Here is a 15,488-nt window from a genome sequence, read left to right on the forward strand (position 1 = left end):
CCGGCCCGGCGGGGCGGGAGCGGCGGTGCGGGGGGAGCGGCGGGCCGGGGCCGGACCCCGCCGTCCGGCGAGGGGCGGTGTCCGGGCCGGGTGCCGGGGCCGGACCCCGCCGTCCGGCGAGGGGCGGTGTCCGGGCCGGGTGCCGGGGCAGGGCCGGGCCGGGGGGCGGGCGGCGGATAAACCCCCCGGCCGCCCCGCCCGGGAGGGCGGGATGAGTTTGGGGCGCAGGTGGCGGCCGGAGCTCCGCGGGAAGCCGCTGCCGCCTGCATGGGGACCCGGCTCCTGCTCAGGGCGCTGCTGTGCGCCTGGCTGCCCTCGGGTGAGCATCCCGCCGCCCGGGGAACGGCGTGCCGAGCCATGGGAGGGCATGGCATGGTGTGGGAGGGCGGGCAGGGCAGGGCAGGGCAGTCCTGGCCATCGCTAACCTGCCGTCGTTGCCTTCCAGCCCTGTCTCCGTGGGGTACCCGGGCGCATCCCCCCGCCGCCGGGGACCTGCCGCTCCCCAGGTAAGAGCCGGCCGGGGTACAGCGGGGCTCTTTCTGGGCTGGCTGGCTGGGTCCGCTGCCCGGGCCGAGCCAACCCTGCCTTTTTCTCCCTTCTCAGCCGAGGCAGCACCGCGGGATCCCGGAGCAGGGGTGGCCTCGCAGCGGCGATGCAGGTGAGGATGCGGGCAGGGCTGAGGAGCGGCGGGCGGGCACCGCGGGGCCGGGCACCTCACTGGGGAGGCCACTGGGCCATTGGGATGCGCAGCTTCCCGCCGGGCAGACCCCGGAAAGAGAGCATCCACCGTATTGCCTCCAGGGCTCGTGAGGCTGATGAGTTCAGGAGATGCCAGGCTTCCCAGCGCCGCTCCCGGGGAGACCCCTCGGAGGGGGGCTGGCGGTGCGGGACAGAGGAGTGGGTGTTCGGGTTGCCATCAGGATAATGCGCTTCTCGTATCTTGCCTCACTCGTATGTCTATATATTGCTATGATACCATCTGTATCCTGGGTGGCTGTTTTACCGCTGGTGATTCTACAGGACTTGCCCTCGAATGTCTATTTTATCTCAGCCCAGTCCTATTCTACAGGACTGCCAACCTTGAACGAAAGTCAGTGTTAAAGTAGCGAGAGAACACTGTGTGACTGTTTCTAGAGCTTCAGCTTGTTCGAGAAGTTACGTGTTGTACAAAGCATCCTAGCTCGAGGAAAAGCTGAGGTCTGGTCTGGCTCGTCAGCAACAATTGCTTTGTGGGGGCCTTTTTGCTCCTCGGTGGAAGTAAATGAGCTGGCACTATCGGGTCACTACAGCTCAGGTTTTTGGATGTGGTTTGTCTTGGCAACTCGACTGTGTCACTCATGGCACGCTGCTGAAATGTAATTAGGGTGTGTGGTTCCCACTCCCTTGTTCGAGGGTGGGAAAAGGAAGGATTGCTTTGTAGTCCTTGTTCGTGGCTCCTCAGAGGGAGTCACTTTTCTCTCTGCTTTCATTCTGGGAAAAGCTCAGCAAAGAAAAAACGTCACATAACTGCAAACAGGTAACCAAATAAACCACCAATTATTGTGAATACTCCCGGATTTAGGTTCTCCCACCAAGAATTAAAGTTATAGTGATAATTTTTTTGTTTCTTTCTGGGCTAGCCTACTGAGCAGAAATCTTCAGTACGAAGTATGTTTAGGAGGAAGGGAGAATAAAAGATATTGGAGTCTTGAGTATACCTTTTACTTTACAATGGAGTTTTTTGAGAACTTTATAGTAAGCCAATACAAAGCAAAGATATTATTGAAAATGGTAAAATTACTGACAGACTGAAGAGACTTCTAGGTGTCTTGTTTATAGCTGCTGATTTCTTTGTTCTTTCTGAAAGGAGTCTGAAATGGCAGTTTATAACACTTCACCTACAGCATCCTTGTCTCGGAACAGGAGAATACACAGTATGAAATGTGGACCATCCAGTAAGTTATTTATGTTTCTATATAAAGCAACTTATCTTGTCCCTAATTTTCTGCATTGTTTAATTACTCTTGGGAAGAAGAAAAATCCTAAAATAGATATTAGAGGCCTTAATATTAATGAGGCCCTATCTTGTTTGGTCTCAAAGGTACTCAGGAGTATGGAAATTTGTCTTGGAGTTTAACCTAGCTCCAAGTTTACGCCTGCTTCTGGCATGATAATTTGAATGACTAACTGCAGGATTTGTAATAAAGAGTTTCAGGAAGGAAACATTCTCTTACAGTGGTATACCAAAAAATGTGGATTGATGTTTAGGCACCATTAAATTGCATGTCCCGTACCTTTTTTGTGCTTGGAGATGGTTTTTGCTGAGGTAACCTGAAGATGCTTTTTGTGCGTGTGATCTATAGGTTAGGAGGTCCTTTTGGCCACCAGCTTGTAGAGGTGGACATTTACTTAAGGAATGCACATCTTTGGTTTTTTGGTTCATCTTATTTTCAGAAGTGGAATGGACAGGCTTAAAATATCTTTGCTAAAGTGTAAAGATCTTCTATGTTAATGCTGAGAAGGGTCTGTGTCATGCTAGCCTTGAACAAAGGAGAAGAACAAGGCAAAATCATTCATAGTAATTTTAGTTAGTGATGCAAACCCTCTGGTTTCTTTTCAGTCAGCCTGATGGCATTTGGTGTGGGACCTACCTCATAGTGAATAGTCTGAATTTGCATCCCATAGCTTTACAGCCCAAAAGGCTGTAAAGTGGCAAGGCTGGTGTGTGGAATGGACTCATAAATTGTGACTAGGGTTGTGTCATCTCCAAAAGCTTTTAATGTCTTCAATACACACCATTTTCAGAAGCTTTTGGGAAATGTGTACCTGAACATGGAGGAATGATACAAGACTTTAGAGAACATAATATTGTTCAAATAAAAACTATTATGAATCTCTCTCCAGTATATGAAAAAAAACATAGATATATTGTATATGATTAAATTGTTTAGAAACCTAACAGTCTGTACTAATAAAAATTCCTCTGTTTTTGAGGGTTGCGCCATTTTATTGATCAAGAAGTTGTTACACTTTTGTTTTTCAACTAAACAAAGCAACTTAAAAAGAGAAGATATGTGGATCATGCTGAGAAATTTGTTGTCATAATAATTGTTTCCCTGGATTTAGTCTTTGCCTAGTGAAAATTTCTTTAATCAGGACTAGTAGGTTTCATTTTTTGCTTCAGATCTGGAAAAAAACTTGTAAGATGTGTTACTGTTCAAATGTGCAATAAAAATCCACACACATAAGCCCTTTGCAAGGATTCTATTAAAGAGCTTTTGTCAAGGGTTTATGTGCAAGTTTATTGCTTCTTAAATAGGCCTAATATTTAAGAAATGGAAGAACAGATATGGAGCTAGGGAGAACAAAATATTTACAAATGTCTCATGCTAGCTTATCACATGGCTAAGCTTCTAAAGGAGGATGTGGTTATGATGGCAAGAATTAGGTTTTATTGCCCTTTCCAGTTCCTTTCCAGTTCTTGTTTTCTTTCTCATTTGTATTTCTGTGAGGCAAAAATATTCCAGAAGGGTTTTCCATTTCTGATATACTTGTCTTGGAAAGGCAGTGATGTTGAATTAAAAATTACCAATTATTGCTCATATTGAAGGCAAATAAAATCAGCAATATTAAACTCTTTTAAACAGTGGAATACATAGGCTTGGAAGTTTCCTTTTTAAATCACGGTAACATGTGTGGCAAATGGAATCTATTGTTGTCTGTGTGTGAAAGACAAATTAAAAAATAAAACAAAAGAATAATCTGATGTGTTCTGTACAGTACTTCTAATACTTAAAAAAATAGTTTTCCTTTTGGTCTCTCCAATTTAAAGAGAGATGCAAGCTGCTGTAACTCTGCCCATGGAGCGGGATTTGCAAACATGTGGGGATATTAGAAATAACAAACCTTTGTTTAAAAACCTGAACTATGGAAACCCAAATCAATGACAAAACACTCCAAACCAAAGTGGAAATGTAGGCTGTTACCTGCTTTCTTTACTTTAGAAATGTCTCTAAGAAAATTGTTCTTTGAAATACTTGTAGAACTGTGATTATAATGAAATTATATTACAGTCAATTCTTGTGCAATACCAGTTTTTCTTGCATTCTGTAACTCTGTAAAGATAAACCATGTTTTATATGAGTGCATGACTTTTGCAAGAGATCTCTTTACCTTTGTGTTGTCTTAGTCAATTGAAAGCATTTCAGACAGTGATGTCATCTCTTTTCTGTCAATGGAACAAAAAATTTGCTCTAGCACAAGCAAATGCCAAAAGAAAAGTTCTGTGTTCGCTTCTTGTAGCCAGGGAACATAGGATGGGAAATGTGCATCAGAATAACTGAAGTTAAGGTGTAGTTTATGTAGCTGTTAAACTTTTAGCTTCTTTCCACACAAATCTTTTCATGCAAAATTAAAAAATAACAAACAAAGGTAAAAAAAATGCCAAGCCCAAAACACGAAACTCCTGAGCTAAAGCATATTAAGAACCTGGGACAGGCAAACCAAATTATTTCTGAAGGTATTTAGGCTACCGCTGAGAATCTCTAACATTCTAAAGACTACAAATTTTTTTGTGTTGAAATGCTGTAGCAGGGATGAGTCATAGAAGACACTTGTCCCTTACAATATGTGCTTGAGGACTGATTTTAGGACAAGTATCAGAACAGAAAATATGTAGCCAGCTGGAAGGTTCTTGGAATTGAAGCATTAAAATTGCATCCACTTTGTTTGTGGATGCTAAATGCAAGCAGCAGGCAGGGAGCACAGTGTCTGTGGAAAAGCAAGTCACATAACTTTCTCAGACTAGCCTGAGAATGTGGCCTGGGAAATCATAAGACAGCCTTGTAGGTGTTGCTTGTTAGTTTCTTGTTTTCTTGCAAGAGAAGGTCGAGGGGTGGTGTACCCCACTGACCAGTGATGGTGATGTGTTAGTTTACTAACCAATAAGAGTTTTACCTTTCCAGACCTTCTCGTACTTGTCTACAAAAGAAGATCTGGGATGATAAACCTTGCTCTCCTGTACAACCCACAAGAGAGTCTGTGTTGTTACTTTAGCCATTCCTAATATAGTGTGACATTCGTTCACCTCAGAATCCCAGAGAGGAAAGTTTTTCACCCTAGAGCAAGGAGGTTGGCCCTGGGCTGTGTTGCAGCCTGCTGAAGCCTGTATGCCAGGGAAAACCTGTGCCACTGCAGGCAGGTGCTTTCAAACTTCAACTGTGAAGTTGAAGGGTAGAAAAGATTGCAGGGAATACTTGTATTAATTTTCCTATACCTGAGAGAGCACCTGAAAGCTTGCACGTAGAGAAACATGCACTGGAAGTTATGCAGAGTTACAAAATACAGAATTTCAAGGATGTTGGCTGCAAAAATTGAAATACTACATTCTAAGCTTATAAAGCATACTCTTTTATGTGTGGCTCTAGATCTAACTTAGGTTTCTTGCAAATTCTTATCCTGATCTGTTTTGCCTTTTTTACCTTTCAATTAAAGAATAAAATTTGTTGATTTTCAGTAATTGGTCATTTTAGTACTGTGATTATCTTCAGAATCTTCAACTGAACTACTCTTCAACTCTTGCATAGCTACTTTAAAAATATGAAATTTTTAAAGAATTCTGAAAAAATATAATTCCCATCTCTTTCTGTAAATGACTTCAGATTTCCAGATCTGCTTAGAGCAAAGTTGATATCCGGGCAGAATCATAAGAACTGAAGGCATGGGCTGAATCTTGTATCTATCTAGCTTAAGCAAAACTTTATCCACAAGTTATCTCTATATTAACTAAATTATCTCTAAATTAATCTTTTATACTTAAATTTTTCTTTCCAGGTGAATCTAGTAACAAGTACCCTGAAAGGAAAACTGTGTCTATTATTTTGCATTAAGCAAGTTGTTTTTTTCCTGCTGTGTCTTAAATAGTAGCACTAGGAAGTTCATAATGTTTTACGAAAAAAATACTCAGATTGGTACACATTAGGCACAAATCTTCAAGAATTAGTAGTGTACTGGTGATAATGGTGTATTACCGTGAGGTTAGACCTGAGCTCAAGCATTTGTCTTCATGTGATAGTTGTAGCAAAAATCAAGTATTTCAAAATGGATGCCACCTTGAATGAAAGTGAAAAGACTTTAATTTAGATGCCTCTTTGATTGAGTCTTATCTTTTGTGTGGAATACATATTGTAGATTTCCTTGCAGTTACCTCCTTGTGCTCCAAGAGGAGAGCATTTCTTTAGTGACTCCATCTCACTTCATGCTGAAGGGCTTCACACTATATAAATTACTTATTTTGTTCCCAAAGAGCTTGTTGGATCAGAAAACAAAATCATGGATGAGCAAGTCAGGACATGTTTAGTTCAATTGGAACTAAAATAAATGAAAGAGATTTTAAGTATTCATTGGATAAGCAGTAATGTAAGAAAGCAGATAATGCTAAGTGTGTACCATATCAGAGATGCCAAGCCACAAAATATATTTCATCAATAATAATATTTCAAAATATGTCTGTTTTGATAAAGATTCAAGATGCCTTTGAACAGCTGTCATGATGCTTCTATGGAATGTCCCTGTGTGAAGCTTGGACCCTGCTCTGCAAAACCCCTTGCAGTAATGTGGGTTGGATTTCAGTCATATGTTTTCAAAGGCTCTAATAACGGGCTCAAGGTTCTGCTACTGCTCATGGAAAAATTTGAAAGGGGGATGAACTGAAAAGGAGGTCCATGTGCTCAAGGGACTAAAATAACCCTACCCATGGGGCTGCAGCCTAATCAGTAATTACAAGGGGTTAGAGTATTTAAGCTGAGAACAGCAAAGAATTCAGACCTGTGTTACAAGATGATCCCAAGTCTTCACCTTATTTGATAAGGAAGGAATTTGAGGCTGGTTGCTTCATCACAGCAACAGTGATATTATCAGGATGATCTGCAGGTTCCAGTGGCAGCACTGGTTAGAAATGCCATTATTACTTATGTGAGTCAAAACTCATGCTACTTAGGCCTATTGTCTTCTGCTAGAAAAGTCTCACCAGTTTTCAGTTTCAGATTCCAGCCCAGTGCACTCAACTGGCATAGTGTCAAAGGGGAAAGAGGAGCTGAGGAGGCTTTAATAGGTGTCTCTTTCAGGTTAATGGAGGACAAAATATTCTCCCATAAGTTTTCCTAATTTTAGCTTTCAGTTTGCTAGTCCTGATGTCTTTTCCCTTTCTGCAAGTATTAAAATGTTTCTCATGTTTCTAGGGGAGAGATAACATTTTGATGTGGTCATATGGGTCAGCTTATTTGGAGAGCTCATTTTCCTTTAATGACGAAGATTAGAATGAACCCCTTGTTAAAGGATATTTATTCTGAATACTTTAGGAAGTATTTCTGTGTTAATGGAGCAGAATGGGATGTTTAAAGGAGGCCACATTTACAGTAGTAGAAGCACTAAATCTGATCTGAAACAATGCTGCTTTCCTCATTACCTGCTTAAGGATGTTTGCACACACAGCTGTTCTATGCAGTGTTAGGACACTTAAAAATGATGCAAAAAGGGGTAAAAACAAATACAACAGCTGAGATTATCATACTTGCTTAGAATCATACACACACAGACAGAAGAAATCTTCATACAGAAGAAAATGCTTGTGATTGAGTCATTTGATTTGTTTCAGGTTTGACTAACACCCTTTCTCTCTAAAAGAGAGCCACGGAGATCTTTCACAGTGACAGCAAAGGTCCCCAGGTCAGCTGACTGTTTGCAGTCTGAACAAACACAGCTTGGAGCAGGTTACCTGAGCCATGCTTAGAGTGCAATCATTCGACCTGAAACATCAAAAGGGGGCTGACTTCCTCTGCAGCTCAGAGGAACATGACTTGCAGCCTAATTGCTCATTATTGTAACTGGACAGGCAACAGGGCATAATCCTAGAGAAGCAAAGAACAGAGACCAGAGCTCTGGTTACACAGGTCTCACAACACTCAAGATGAAAGAGATCAATGTCTGCCTCTCTTGACGAGAGGAACAGGCTTTTGCATTATTGACAAGATTGGTCACTGTGAGCATGTAAATGAGCTGGCTCAGTCAGAGTAAGTAGGGGCCTTTCTGCATGGTGCTTGTATTATTTTTTAGTGACCAGAGCTGGTCAGGCAGGGACAGGAGCAGGAGAGTAGGGCTAGCAGGCAAAGAGACACTGCCTTTTACTTTGTCAACCTGCCTTGTTCTTTTGAGCATGGTTTTTTTTTTATTTTTACTTTTTAATTTTTTTTTTTGGAGGGTGGGAGACTGCTTGTTGAGACCAAGGGAATCAAAAATTGTTAGGATATTTTGAAAATCTTCAAATAATTAGTAATTATTATAAATTATAATATTTATAATGTGATTGCAAATGGTAATGGCTTGAAGTTGAAAGGGAGTACGCTTAGATAAGATATTAATAAGAAATTATTTGCTATAAGGGTGGTGAGACACTAGAATAGGTTGCTCATAGAAGTGTGGATTCCCCATCCTTGGAAGTGTTCAAGAGGGATGGGGCTTTGGAGACCTGGTCCAGTGGGGTTGGAATGAGATAATCTTTAAGGTCCCTTCCAACACAAACCATTCTAGGATTATTTTTCAAGAATGATGTATTTGTAAAGATAAAGAGAAGATGGCTGAGACTTCAGTTTGTATCTTCCTGAAACAGTTTCTTCTGAGCAACTTGTCAGCTTTCTGCAACAAAAGCAATCTCAGTTTTTATGCTAAAGTATTCTAAAGTACAAAAACTACTATGATTACATAATAGTAAATTATTAAAATTTAAACTCCTTATTTAAACTTTATAGGAGTAAATAGTAGGAAAATAAGTAAATGGATCACAATTTTTAAAAAACATTTAATCACAAAGTTTAATAATTTAGTTAAATTTAGTAACAGGAAACTTTCTTTCTGCTTGTGTGCATTTTCCTTCAGGCTATGAACATGTCTGTCCTATTTTGTTAGGGGTCTTCCTAGGGGAAAATAGAAACTTAAAAAAACCAAACAAAAACCATCACCTTCCTCCCCCAAGCCCAAGTCCAAACCTGTCATTGCAAGTCAGGGATCTGTGTCTTTATGGAAAGTGCTTGTGGTTGGTGTACTTGAAAGCTGTAAGATGAAATGCAGGCAGGTAAAGATACACAGCTGGGATCAGAAGATACTCATTTTAAGGTAGCCTGCTCTCATCCTGGCAGAGCTTACCCACAGGGTGTTGTTACCTGTGTGTGGATGTAGGCACTGGGCTTCTTTGTGGTGCAGTACTTGTTCTCTTCCTCTGTTCATTGCTTTGGGGACTGAAAACATATCAGACTAACAGATGTCACAGACATTTTGATTTGGCTTCTCTAAAGGTGCAATAGATTTATTAATCTGGCCGTATAACTTGAGTTGAAGCTTTCACACTATGTTTCATTTTTGTGAGGCTGGTTAGTTCTCTAGGACACTTTAATGTTAAGTTAGCAACTCCTGTCATTCTCAGAGTTACATTCAGTGAAAGAACTGTGTGTTAAGAAAGAAAAATACCAGAATTTATTTTTTGACATGCCTTGTTTTGTTCCACTCAGATTCACTTACATGTTTTAATGGAGGTGAGTGTGTCTACAGAGGGCTGTGCAACTGCAGTCGATTTAATGCAACAGGACCAAGATGCCAGACAGGTGTGTAAAGAGAGAAATCTGACTGGGTTTCTGGGATTGCACTTGTTTCCCACAGCTACCGTGACTACTCTCTGTCTAAAGGTTCCATTCATGCTGTAGCATTTTCTCCCTCCTTTCTTTTATGTCATCATATTTCACAGCATGTCACATGCACTGCCCCATCTCAACTCCTGTTTGTATCAAAGAACCCGCACTGTGTCTCAAGTGACTCTCCTTTTGGTAGTGTATAACACAGGTGCTGAAAGAGATCATATATGCAGGACATGGGGCCAATATAATTTTGAAACTTTTGATGGACTCTATTATTACTTTTCTGGGAAATCCACATATGCCCTTGTGAGACACGCTGAATTAGATGAGCAGAGCTTTTCCATACAGGTAGGGAATGGTGCTTCTGCATTCTTTTGAACTGCTGTTGAACATGCTAATAATGTAGTAATTTTAAAAGATTAAAAATAACTTCAGATGATAATAGGGGGTTGTAAAATGTAATCTAGATGTGATTTTAACATGATGTGGGCTACCAGTTACCATAGCATAGAATGTAAACAGCTGGAATAAGACTGATGTGTGTCCTTCCAAAGCCTGCTTTGTTCACTCAAAGCTGTGAAAAGACCACTCCGTGACCATGGCTATGAGAACACTGCTCAGTTTTTTCCACAAGAGGGGGACCAAACTTCTTGTTCCCATGCTGAATGTAGATTTGGGGGTATTAGTTCTTTTACATGTCTGTTACAAAGAATTTGATTAATATGTTGACTTTCTGATTTTATTTGGCAGGTGAATAATGATCCTGAATGCCATTCTTCTCCTTATTCCTGCAAGAGGTCCATTAGTTTATTCTTTTCTGGAGATGAACAGATAAAGATGAGCAGTGAAGTCACCTATAAAGGATTTGGGTAATTGCAGACATGTTTCTAATGCTGGAGTTAACATCATGGTACCATTTTGATAGTAGAAATGTAAACTTGTTCCTTGGTAGGCTGAAAAAGCATCCAGATCACAGCTGCAATAATTACTCTCCATTTATAGAGTAGTGTCTGAGAAAGGTGATATCTAAATTAGTGGTATATAGAATTAAATATAATCATTGGCATTCATTATTTTTGCTGTTATTTGCAAATTCATTTGGTTTAGTGGAGTTATTCAATATTTACATGAGGGATTTTCAGTTGTATGAGGAAGGCATCAGCAATTAATTTATTCTTAATGGTTACATTTTCTAACATAATGTTATTTTTGGTTCTGTGTGTCATTCCAGAGTACAGTTACCTTATGTTATTGGCAACTTACACATCCAGAAACTAGCTGGATATTTCCTGGTCAGGCACCAGTATGCCTTTACCCTGGCTTGGGATGGTACATCTGCAGTGTACATCAAAATGACACCAGAATACCTGGGCAAAACCCATGGACTGTGTGGAAACAATAATGCTATTCTGCAGGATGATCTGGAAACTAGTTATGGTGAGTATTTAAGATATATCCTGTTGTGTAATATGGTGGGCTTTGGTTTTTTTATGGTGAAATAGATGTTACTGTGCTTAGCTTTCAGTTGTAATGCCGATTGAATTTAAGAGAGGAGACTTTTGAAATGGAAAGTATGATAATGAAATACTAAAATTATTAAATTTTTATTAATTATTAAATGTGTAATGATATTTAGTGAAGAGGACCAATTTCAATGTAGGTGGGGCTCTAGGGATGAAGATCTTAAAGTTGTCTTACTCAATTACCTACAATGGTATTTTTATTTCAGTTTCCTGGGACCTGAAAGTAAAATCTGTTTTTAAATGTCCACTGCCCTTTTAGAAATTTTGTGGCCTGTGGAAGCCTATCGCTATAGGAAATTAATCAATAATTAGTAAATAAAATTAATGAAAACTGTCAACTCCTGTTTGATCTGGCATTTCATATGTGTTAATGCTTTCAGAAGTTATCAGTGATCTGTCAACTTCAGACACTTCCAAAAAGCTTGGCTTTCAGTAAATAGCGAGTGAAGACACCTATAAAATGAGTCAGAAAAAAAAAAAGCAACAGGGGTAAAAGAAAAGATCAGGTCCCTGCCAAGTATCTCGAGTGAGGCCATAAAAACTTTGGGAAATCATTGTTTTGGGCTGTTTAACTGTTGGCTCCTCCTCTTTAACTTGAGGATATTTCTGTACAGCACTACTTCAAAGCTCAGAGTGGATGTGGTTTCTTCTGTTGTTCATGCATTCCACTCAGTTCCAGAAAGCACCATCCCTGTTAACAGCCATTACCCCCACTGATACGTTGCTCACTAAATCAAGTTGTTTATACTAATACCAAGATCTGGGGGTCATCTCCCCAGAGACTTTTCTTTCTTCTCACCTTTCTCAGTGTCTCCGTCCCTTAAAGCTGCATTTCTAGCACAAGTGAGTGAATTCACTGTGCATGAGCTTCATTCACTTGGGGAACAGTAGTACTACAGATGTGGCAAGATACTAATTTGTGGGACATACAAGCAGAAATCAATGTCACCAGCTGTCCAAGGTGGATAATAATAATGATGATGAATTAGTTGGTTTAAGCCTAGTATGGACGTTTCTACTTAAATAAGTCACATCCTTATTTAGCAAATTCAGACAATCATTTTGTACCCAGGAATGCCTCATTTTTCTTAGGTTTTAGACTCCCTGTTGGGAGTTTCATATAAAGTAGCAGGATAGACCTATGTATTATTTATTAATTTATTTAAGCTTTTTAATAAAACCTTTTTTTTTCTTTATTCCATTGATGGGCTAAGGCAGGCACAGTCTTTCTCCATTAAATCCCTTCCTTGCCCAATTACCTCAGTAAGTTGCTTTCTGCCATCCAAAAGCCCACTTCTGTAGTTCTTTTAAAAGTACTTTTTGCTTCTTGAAAGGACCAGATTGATTTCAGCTGATTCATCTAGTAAGTAGGAAGGGTCAGGTGTTCTCTTTGTTATGTGGTCTGGTTGTTGAAACGTTTCCTTAGGAATTCCTATAGAAGCACTGTTGTTCTTTGAAGTCACTGCGTGACTCTGTGTGTCTTGTCTAGGAAAACTGACAGATGATGTAACAGAATTTGTAGAGAGCTGGCAGGAAAATCCTCCACAAGGAACACCTGACTGGGATAAATCTCTTCTCAGTGAACCACCGTGCCTGACACAAAGCCGTGAATCTCTGCAGGTTTGGATCAACACAAAAGGATTATTGCCATAGCTGGTGATTCTAATTGGAGCAAGAATTTGACTTAATTTAAATTTTCAATTAATAATTTGACAACTTTTTAATGCTTTGAAAGAGACTGGAAATATTTGCACCTTTTTTTTGGGAGAGGTTAATTAAAATGTTTGCTGTATCAGATCTTTGCTTGTCCTCTCATCACTTCCTCCCCCCGCCCTACCATCCCTCTTGTCTTCCAACTTTAATTCTTGATCTTTTCAAATATTATACTGTCTGCATAGCAGCCAATAGAAATGTTTGACTCTGAAGCTGAATGAGTGACAAGTTGTAAAATAGCAGTGTTCAAGAACTAGTAGCCATTCCTTTCCTTAGGGAGGATAAAAAGAAGCAGGGAAGCAAGACCAGACTCAGAGCACAGTTCATTTGCCAGTGTTTAAAAAGAGAATTATTCTTGCTTCTTGCCATGACATTGAAGTAATTTTTCCTTTTAATTAGTATTTTCGGGATATAACCCATAAATTAAAGTGCTTTGAAACTAAAGCTGGTGCCAGGTATGGTTTATTTCTCTTGCCTTTTACTGTGTAATTTAATTAAATTGAAGGCTTTTTTCAGGTCATCTTGGTTAAGTTGCAAAATTATCTGTGTTCTTTTTGGGGAAGGGATATGTTTTACTACCACTGGTATGACCTTGGATAAAAGATTCAATGTTATGCAAGCTCTGGCATGGAGAGCAATGTGTTGCTAAACACTGCTTCTATTTGGTGAGGGGAAAGTGATTCCTAGACACAGACAGATGTCTGTTCTGATTTTCCACAGCATTCTCTTTTATTCTGCTTATGTTTATTTTTGAAAACCTCATTACAACAGCTGTCTCTTTCATTTCAGAGGGCATATGCTCTGTGTAATATCCTGTTACATCCCCCATTTAAACAATGTCATGAGTATGTGAGTCCTCTTTCTTTTATGGCAAGCTGCACAAATGATCTCTGCATGTAAGTGAATGTTTTTGGCTAATTCCAAAGCTATTATAAAAAACCCATGGCCCTTCTGTCATAAGAATGAATTACAAATGTTAAATGAACTGATCTGTGACTTTCTCTGCATGTAAGATTTTATAACATTGTTACTGTTATCTGGCTTTTCTCACTTGTTCTAGTTTTACTGTTGTGGAATGCTCTGGAGTAGTTCTTGTTTCCTTTGTTGTAAGAATGACTGAAGTCAGGCCCAGATATTTTCCAGTTGTGTTAGTCTATCTCCCTTGAATATGTCATGTCTTTTGATTCTGAGCATGCAACATCCTTAGGTGCTTTCTGCCATTCTAAAGCCTTCTTACTATAATGAAAAGTCACAGTGGTGACTTTGGCTTCTGCAATCTGTATGGTAATACTAGTAATACTGGAAAGAGGAATTTGATAACCAGCTGAACTTGTGCTAACATTTCATGACCTGCTGTACTCCTGGTCTGAGCAGTTTTGACTAGCTAAATTAAAAAAAAAAAAAAAAATAATAAGGCAGGTCAGGAGATAATTTCCATTTCTTGTACCCTGGTGGCTCACAGGTAGAAATTTTTTACTTTCTTCTTGTGAGTTTTCTGTAGGATGTTATTCCTTCTGTAAAAATCAAGACCTTTATTGAAGTCTCCTTATACTGCTGTAATTCTGGCTTTTGTGGATTTATTCAGAAAAATAGTATCAGGTCTCAAATATATTGATACTTATATTGATGACCTCTTTGCAAGGGTGGCAGAAAGTTTTTATCCTTTTAAGACTTTTAACCTAGTCCAACAGTACAGTACTGTAGAACATTGTTAAAGTAGATTCAAACAGTGTGGTTGAATTCAATGCAGGAGCATTCATGGGGTTATGAGTGTGTGTTTGAATAGAGGTACAAAATAATATCTCACCTTTTATTTGTGTAAGGTCAGCAGCTGATGATGCAACTTGGTGTCGAGCGCTCACTGAGTATGCCAGAGCATGTGCCCAAGCAGGAAAGCCACTCCATGGATGGCGTGTGCACTTCCAGCAGTGTGGTAATGCCCATGCTCTTGTATTTGGAAATACTGCTTGGCCCTTGTATTTTGAAAAGGGTGCCCTTCATAGTTTTACTTCTTTGCTTTTTTCCAGTTTTGGACTTGTATAGTTGTTAATGAAGATATTAAGTGAGTCAAACTTACTTCAAGGCTACATAAATGTAGCCAAATTAGCCTTTTCTCTTTAATATGTGCAATTTATACTGAATTTATTTAAAGCACTAAGCTTATTACAGTGTTTCTTTAAGGTCATTAACCATTTTTATTTTCACAGAGCTACTCTTTCAAATATTGCCAAAGTCTTCATGGCTTTGTGATATGTAAAATGTGTGTCACGAGTGTTAAAAATAAACTTAAATTGCACTTGCATAAGACTTCATCTTGCAAGTCACACAGTGTAAGTTTGAAAGAGGTTATCTAATTTGTTCACCTGCCTGGAACACAGGACCAAAACTGCTTTGTCAACCATGACAGAGGATTTCCACTGTGGTTACAAAAAATCTCAGTTAATTGGTATCCTGACTGCTTCTGATGATGGTCTGAGAATCTAAATAGTTCTGTGAGAAAGTATAATTTAAGATTATTCCTTCTTAATGCACCTTTAATGGAGAGAATGAGAATATGTAAATAGGTATGAATTCTTTGTGTCTTAGGAAA

General features: G+C 39.7%; 1 protein-coding gene across 1 annotated transcript in view; it reads left to right on the plus strand.

Moving 5' to 3' along the window:
- Positions 1-225: 225 nt before the first annotated feature.
- OTOG (otogelin) overlaps positions 226-15,488 on the plus strand; it is a 92,413-nt gene continuing 77,150 nt past the window's right edge. The window contains exons 1-11 of the mRNA XM_058829527.1: positions 226-319; positions 446-506; positions 604-658; positions 1,847-1,934; positions 9,540-9,632; positions 9,856-10,010; positions 10,413-10,531; positions 10,894-11,099; positions 12,675-12,805; positions 13,688-13,794; positions 14,722-14,831. Coding sequence (XP_058685510.1) covers positions 268-319; positions 446-506; positions 604-658; positions 1,847-1,934; positions 9,540-9,632; positions 9,856-10,010; positions 10,413-10,531; positions 10,894-11,099; positions 12,675-12,805; positions 13,688-13,794; positions 14,722-14,831 — 1,177 coding nt within the window. The 5' untranslated portion in view covers positions 226-267. The remainder of the gene's footprint in view (positions 320-445; positions 507-603; positions 659-1,846; positions 1,935-9,539; positions 9,633-9,855; positions 10,011-10,412; positions 10,532-10,893; positions 11,100-12,674; positions 12,806-13,687; positions 13,795-14,721; positions 14,832-15,488) is intronic.

Source organism: Poecile atricapillus, chromosome 1, assembly GCF_030490865.1.
Source record: "Poecile atricapillus isolate bPoeAtr1 chromosome 1, bPoeAtr1.hap1, whole genome shotgun sequence".
NCBI classification, from domain to species: Eukaryota; Metazoa; Chordata; class Aves; order Passeriformes; family Paridae; genus Poecile; species Poecile atricapillus.